The 8,585-nt window shown below is 28.9% G+C and overlaps 1 protein-coding gene across 1 annotated transcript in view; it reads left to right on the top strand.

The window, feature by feature from the left end:
• Positions 1 to 1,056, top strand: part of LOC116850714 (odorant receptor 43a-like) — an 82,432-nt gene extending 81,376 nt beyond the window's left edge. Inside the window, exons 4-7 of the mRNA XM_032829318.1 lie at positions 225 to 324; positions 478 to 597; positions 768 to 923; positions 1,003 to 1,056. Coding sequence (XP_032685209.1) covers positions 225 to 324; positions 478 to 597; positions 768 to 923; positions 1,003 to 1,056 — 430 coding nt within the window. The remainder of the gene's footprint in view (positions 1 to 224; positions 325 to 477; positions 598 to 767; positions 924 to 1,002) is intronic.
• Positions 1,057 to 8,585: the final 7,529 nt, after the last annotated feature.

The following is an 8,585-nucleotide window of genomic DNA, read 5'->3' as shown; positions in this document are numbered from 1 at the left end:
CCCTCTATATATATATATATATATATATATATATATATATATATATATATATATATATATATATATAATATTTGATGTAATATATTTTATTAAAATAGTTTGTTTGAAAGAAAAAAATATTAACAATTTGATGGCATTGTTCAAATGAAAGTATTTTTTTTGTAGTTTTATTATACAATTTTTAATATATTATATATATTTTAAATATATCGCTATTCTTATAGATTTGCCAGTATCGTCGAAGACTCTTTCACTTTAATGATGCTAACACTAATGTTCTACTTTGGCATTGTATTCTGCTTACATGGGTTCCTATTAATTACTGTGAGTTCCAAAAAAATGCACGTTAATTTATTGACGCGGTTCATGTGTTTTTATTTCTTGCGAAAAATATAGATTACTCATATCTTGAAACATGAATATTACTGATATAAATTAAATTTTTTTCTTTATTAATTAATGAAGTATGTTATTCAGGTGATTACCGAAAAAGGTAACATTACTTTGGCGCGACTGTGCTTTCCGTTAATTGGTATTACAATTTTACTTACGCATACTTTTCTTTATTGTGGAGCTGGAGAGATTATTATAAGTCAAGTAAGTTAAATGTATAAATATATATATAGGTGTACTTATTAAATAAATTGTTACGAATAATTACTTAGTGTTTATGAAAATATAACCTATTTACGTTTTATATTAAAATAATATTTTATCGATATTTATTATCAATATTTATGCTAAATATTCTGCATATACTTGTTAAGTGTGAAGGAGTATATCGTACAATGTGCAACGTAAAATGGTACAAACTGGAGCCGAGAAAGGCAAAATCTCTCATCCTATTAATGATACGAGCTCATCAACCATTTCGCATTACCGCGGGGAAAATATTCCCACTTACGATGACCACATTTTGTAGCGTAAGATTTTTCTAATAATTTTCATTTTCACATTCATAATGTATCTATATCTATGTACATGAAGGATATATTATTGTAGCTATTAAAAACATCGGCTGGCTACATATCTTTCTTATTGGCCAAGCGAGGATAAAAGTACGAAAATTGTATAGAATTATTATAGAAATTAGTACAGAATTTATTATAGGAAGAAATGGACTTAGTTGTATAATATTTTTAATTAGACATTTATGTATAGAATGCGTAATAACTATATTGATACCAGAATAGAAATAAAATTCCAGAATAGAAATAAATTTTAAATAATTTAATTCCATGTTATTTAAATCTTAAGAGAAGGAAAATTAGTAAAAAAGGCTTTGATGAAAGCAAACAAAAAAGATAACAAATAGGAACCACCTTTAAAAACCAAGCACAGTTCTCATATAGTGTTATGAAATAATTATATTTATCACAAAAGAATTAGATCCAGAAATATAATGTGATCTAATGCAATAGTCCAGACGTTTCAGTCTTCAATCAGACCATCTTCATTACAAATTAAGAATTTTAAAATTAATATGCATACACAGTTCTAAGGTCAAAATGTCATATAAGTTAAGCGTTAAGACAAAAAAGATAGGATGTCGCGCAATTCACGCATGGACAACTGGCAAACAAATTATTAAATAACCAAACGTAATATAAATAAGAGAGTATAAAGAGAGTATAAATAAAAAAGTCTCAAGAAATACTAAAGTTGATTTGGATCTACAAAGCTGCATTATTAGAGATATGCAATGTTCACGTCTTAGCACACGTTATTCACCGATGTGTATACAACGTAAAATATCCAGGATATCAAGAGACTAGAATGCAGCAACAATTTCATTACCAGTAAAATCAACAGAAGAAACAACACGCGTAGAAACAAGACATAAAAAATAAGGATTCTTTCAAATAATAAAAAGAAAATAAATTAACCCTTTTAGGCACATATTTTTCTATATATCGATTTTTCATTAAGATATTTATAATTCTTTTGAAAATGGCGGATCCCATATAACGGCTCACAATTTTATGGGTTTTTCATCGTTTTTTTATGAATATTGATATACGGAGTTTCTTTGGGTCTCTGATTACGAATCTGTCATTAGATTCAAAATGACAGATTCAACATAACAAATGTGAATGTTAAAAATCTGATGACGTATATATTATCAGCGACCTACAAAATCCCTATACATAAAAATCTGATGACGTATACATTATCAGAGACCTACAAAATATTTTTTGTAAAAAATTGACAGAAAACTCTAAAATTCCTCAAAATTCTGAACAGCTATATCCACCATTTTGAAAGTGAACTATAAAAATCTAATGACGAATTATTTAATTTATTTATGACGGATTTAATTATTTATTACGGATTATTTTATGACGAATAATTTATTTATTTATTTATTAATGACGGAGAATTATAAAAATGTACTGAGGGATTCATAATCAGCGACCTACAAAATCCCTGTATACCAATTTTCATGAAAAACTAATAAATAGAAAAATATATGCCTGAAAGGATTAACTTTGTTTATTTATATAAATAAATTGACAAACAATAAAGAAAAATCCTACCTTGCCCAATCTTGAACATATTAACAAGATAAAATTACAAAAAAATAGAGAAGTCCAGAATTAAATATTGGAAAAATTTAAAAAATTTCTTTAAAATAGGTGGTACTCTTAGAGTACCACCTTGCAGCAAAGGGTTAAGAGAAAAGAGGTCATCATAGAAAAGAAAGAAAGTAAATCAAACAATAAAAAGCAAAGCCATAGCAAATATCAAAATACATGTGATAGATTAAATTTAATGTTACCGATACAAACCAGCAGAGAAATGTATATCCAGTACAAGGGTTTGCCAATATAATATAGGAGGCACCATCGCTAAACAAACAGTAAGCGAGGATACAAACGAGTAGAGCTAGCTAACATAAATTTCAGTGATGGGTTTAAGTTAATAAGACACACATGAATAAGTCCATAATTTGAATAAATTTATATTAATATTGTGTTTTATATAAAAAATGGACGAGAAAAAACCTAACAAAAACTCATCAAAATACACTCATAGATCGATTAACATTCCAAATATCAATTATCTGCTTTTAGTGTTACCCAGGATCAACGACGCGTGAGGGTAATGCTGAGAGCAGATAATTGATATTTGAAATGTTACTCGATCTATGAGTGTATTTTGATGAGTTTATGTTACATTTTTTCTTGTCCATTTCTTATATGAAAAACTCAAGTAGCACAGTCTGGCTATATTGGCTACGACAGTAAAAATATGGCTGGTATAACGTTCTCCCAGCCATAATTACAACTATTTGGCCACAGCCACAGCTATTTTGGCTGGATTTTTAGCTGCGAAAGCGCTGCGACAGCTATTATGAAAGTCAAAATACAGCCACAACTATTTTGGCTGGATTTTTAGCTGCGAAAGCGCTACAACAGCTATTATGAAAGTCAAAATACAGCCACAGCTATTTTTACTGCATGTTTATCTGCGAAAGCGCTGCAACAGCTATTATGAAAGTCAAAATACAGCCACAGCTATTTTGGCTGCATTTTTAGCTGCGAAAGCTCTGCGACAGCTATTATGAAAGTCAATATACAGCCACAGCTATTTTAGCTGAATTTTTAGCTGCAAAAGCTCTGCGATAGCTATTATGAAAGTCAAAATACAACCACAGTTATTTTGGCTGCATTTTTAGCTACAAAAGCTCTGCGACAGCTATTATGAAAGTCAAAATACAGCCACAGCTATTTTAGCTGGATTTTTAGCTACGAAAACACTACGACAGCTATTATGCAAGTCAAAATACAATCACAGCTATTTTGGCTAAATTTTTAGCTGCGAAAACGCTGCGACAGTTAATACAAAAGTCAAAATACAGCCACAGCTATTCTATTATTGAGGTATTAAAGTGAATAGTTGACCTGAATAAAGTAAAGAGTAAACTAAATAAAGTTAAAATGGAAGATACGCTACTAGTTGATTTGCAAAAGTTAAAAAAATTTAAACAGTTCTAAAATTTAAAGAGGTTGTAAAGTTTTGGGTAAAGGTGTAGAAAAAGGGCGCCACCTCCGATCAGCCTGATCTTGACATATGTCATAGAGGTCACCCTTCTGAGTGACCTTCTGAAGATTTTAGCCGTCGCTCATTGTTTGTTAAAAAATTATTGATGAAAGAAGTCCGAAAAATATATTACAATTTTTCGATACTGTGTCCCGTTAACGAGCAATATCGAAAGATAAGTGCGATATCGAACAACTAGCGGGAGGCTACGTCCCCCGCACACTCCCTTAAAACTAACCTAACCCAACCTATCGTTACATTAAGCGTCAGTCATTCTTTATTAAAGTGTTTAATTTTTGTGTTTTCTGTTGTCACATTAATACAAAAGTTGAACACTTTAATAAAGAATGACTGACGCTTAATAGGTCATTGTTTGTTAAAAAGTTATGAATAAAAGAAATTTGAAAAAATGACCAGTTAAGATTATGTGCTATATGTGAAATACACAATAAAAGACAATATGTAAATGACAATATATGGCTGGGTATTCATTAAGCAAACGAATAATGAATAAATAACGAATAATAAATGCAAATGTTCGTTATCAAGACGAACATCAAATCTAGACGTATGAATATGATTGTTCGATACAGTTTGAGACACATAAACAAATCAGTATTGCTAGGAATGACATGTATAATATATACGTGGCTTGTCTTTTGTATACATACTCTTACCATCCGTTTTTCGATATTACGCGGGCTATTTCTGGCATTATTATTGCGAATGCGAATGAATGTCCAAATATTTGCGCTTGTTAGTCGTTTGCTGCTCGATTATTCAATGAGTACAATTTCACAATACAATTTATAAATTTATTGGACGATGAAAACGATATTAGCTATCGATGTTAGGTTATTTCTGCTTATTATTTAAGTTTCTATAACACTAAATAATCTAAATAACATAACCTAAATAAACTAACCTAACATCGATATCTCTCTAACGTCATTTTCATCAACATTCATCATCGGTCACTAAAGAAAATCAATTTTTACTTATTATATATACGTATCCCACATAGCACGTAATATCGCAGAAATATCACAGTAATATTATATTTTCATTGCAATATTACCAGGGAATATAACAGAAATAATGCTGGAATATTACTAAGATATCACAATAATATTAAAATGTCCGCGGCAAATGCATCATAGTAATATAATGATGAAAATCACAATGATATTACTATGAGAAAATCATAATATTTAAAAAAATATACTTATATATTCCTAGTTTTCTCATGTTTCATGAACTGCTACGTATCGAAGGTTGTCACAAATACACTTCAACGTTTCGTGAAATCCTCCAGCGATAATTTCGATCCCAAGCAGTATACTACTAGCACCCATCCATGTCCTGACCGCATTAAACTGTTGCTTAACCTGACGATCGAGCGCGCACGCGGTGACTCTGATGACTCCAACGATGTTCTTACAATTCATGCTGATATAATGTATCCTTATAGTGTTCACAGTACATTATACCCTTATAGAAATATCATACTAAGAATCATTGATAATTACTTATTTTCAGTATTAAAAATACTGGATAATAAGTAATTATCAATGATTCTTAGTATGATATTTCTATAAGGGTTAGCAAACATCAAATAATAGTTATATAATTTTTACTTAATGTTTGTTGGATAATTTGCTGATAGATATTGAAACAATGCAACAACATTCGATATGCGATAAATATTGATGTAATGTAGTGAACCAGTGATAATTACTTTTAGATTTTTAACAAAATGTTATAATGATTAATCAAAACAAAAAAAATTAAAAAATCCAAGAAAATCCAAATTAAACAAATCGAAATACTAAATTTTAAAAGAAACTTTTAAAAAATACTATTTCTGTAAGGGAAGGTGACTTCAAATGACGCCGTAATAACATTTTAATGATGTCTATAATGTCAAAGAAATTGATATGTCAATTGATGTCACCATTCTATTTAGAATATGATATATTGCTATAATTTAACTATAATATTACAAATATATAATATTTCAATGTGTAATATTTCAATGATATAAATGTGTAATATTTCAATGATATAAGTATGTAATACTGCAGTAATATTTCTATAATATTTCAACGACATATGTAAAGATGCAATATTTCAGTAATATTTCTATAATATTTCACTGTGATATGTAATATTACCACTATATTGCAATATCACTGCAATATTTCTGCAATATTACTGATATATTATATATACACAAAAGACGAGCCACGTATATATTATTATAATTTTTACTTACTATGAAGGATATCGCTTTCTTCTTTTTCTTCTCTCACAAATTAGCACTCTTCTTCTATCACAAATTAAATAACACTTTATGGCACTCTTGGAAATATACAACGCGGTTATTTGGCGGTATTTTCTACACGGCTTGTTATTGCCTATAACAACGTCATCGCTACTCATTTATTTTATTGGATAGCGCTATTTACTTTGACTAAGCAATTTAACCACAAAAATGGGTTGATTAGATGTGGTTGTTTTTTTAAACACATGTTTTGTGTTAAAATAGTAAATTTTGACACACATGATAGTTAAAAATAACTAAATATTATTTACCTCAAGAAATTGGTTTAAATTTGACCCTCCAATATTTAACAATGTAAGTTGTCTGCAAACATAACCAAATCAGTGTATAATTTCTTCGTTCAATGTAGAATGCCAAGAGAAATTCATCAAGCCGTTAGAGGACTGATTGCTTAAAATTTTGGAAAGAAACTGAATATGGAACGTTTAGTTTGTACATAGCATCCGTTATATTGAAAGAGTACTTATCTGAAGAAATATACCACCATTATATATTGTTCTTTTGTGGTATAGTAATTTGTTATAGCAAGTCATACTCAAAATATTTACATAATATAGCAGATAAGTTATTAAATGCTTTTATAGAACGTTACATAAAAATTAACGGCATTGATTCAATTAGCACTAACGTACATAATATTTGCCACTTAGTTGAAGAAGTAAAGGATTTATCCGCTTTAAATTCTTATCCATTTAAAAATTATTTATAGAAAATAAAAAAAATACTCCGGACGGGAAACAAACCAAGCATCCTTATAGAAATATCATACTAAGAATCATTGATAATTACTTATTATCCAGTATTTTTAATACTGAAAATAAGTAATTATCAATGATTCTTAGTATGATATTTCTATAAGGGCAGTTAGACGAATTTTTGAGATGAGTAATTTAAAGCAAATTCAAAATAGTAGTAATAAAAGATATCCTATTCTAAAGAATGAGAATTCTGGAGACAATTGTGATCGAAGTAAATATAAACATTTTTTTTACAAAGTTGAATTAATGGACGGACTAATACTTTCAAGTAAAGACAGAAACAAATGGTTTTTAACAAAACAGGATGAAATTATTGGCATGAAGAATGCGACTATTTTTTAAACTAAAGTTTATATATTTGCTTAAAAGAAGTGGATAATTTCTTTGAAACGCCAATTCCATCATCATATTTAAATATATTTTCCGCAAAGTGCAAAAAGTATTCACTCAAATGGTACAGGGTAAAAAATATTAAATGTAAATTAATGGCAGTTCAATATAAAGAAAATACCGTATTTTTTTCCTTTAATACATACATTAGATTTATTTAATAATACAAATATATAACATGTTAGGCGCTGAAGTGAATTTCACTGACTTTATGCATATCTATAAATATCTATGCATATCTATGGAAATAGAACTCAACATATATTGTATGTCTCAAATAAATAAACATGTATCTGATAATAAAACTTTGAACGAATCACAGATTTTCATTATCACTATCAACTTAATGTATATGCGTATCTATAGAAACTATCAGAAGTAATACATGAAATATAATCTGAAAACTAAAACAATTTTATAATTTTGAAATAAAACGGCTCTTATTATACTTGTACATTGTATGTAATACATAAACATAATCAAATAAATAAATATCAAATAAATAAACATGTATTTAATAGTAAAACTTAGAACGAATAAGTTTTTCATTACTACTATCAATTTAATCGAGAAATCCCATCAAAATTTGTAGCTATTTCTCCTTTTACATTTTAATAATTACTTTCAAGATTGCCACTAGCTTCCTCAGGGTTGGTTTACTAAAAATAATCGTAAATGATATACAGAGTATCAAAACAACCGCACAATAACTCCATAACGGCGTAGAATATATTGTGGTAGATACAAAAATTCCATATCATTTTTTGCTATTTGCTATAATCGATGGTAAAGATTTCAGGTTTTAGGCATATATGAGACAATTAGTGTGCGCCTCCGCGTATATGTGCGTGTCGTTCGTAGGCTTCCGGCACGTGTAGAGAAGAAGGACGACGTATCGCTGTCTCATATCTATGCTCATGATCTGATATCTTTACCAATATTATATTTTCGAATATCATCAATTATAGTAGGTAACTAAAAACAATTTGAGACATTTTTGTTTACCTTTGTTTGTTTACCATGTTCTACCCCCCCCCCCCCCCCTTTTT

This window comes from Odontomachus brunneus, unplaced genomic scaffold (assembly GCF_010583005.1).
Source record: "Odontomachus brunneus isolate Ranch 3 - 2012 unplaced genomic scaffold, Obru_v1 Obru_scaffold_153, whole genome shotgun sequence".
Taxonomy (NCBI): domain Eukaryota; kingdom Metazoa; phylum Arthropoda; class Insecta; order Hymenoptera; family Formicidae; genus Odontomachus; species Odontomachus brunneus.
This window is presented reverse-complemented; position numbering and strand designations above follow the sequence as displayed.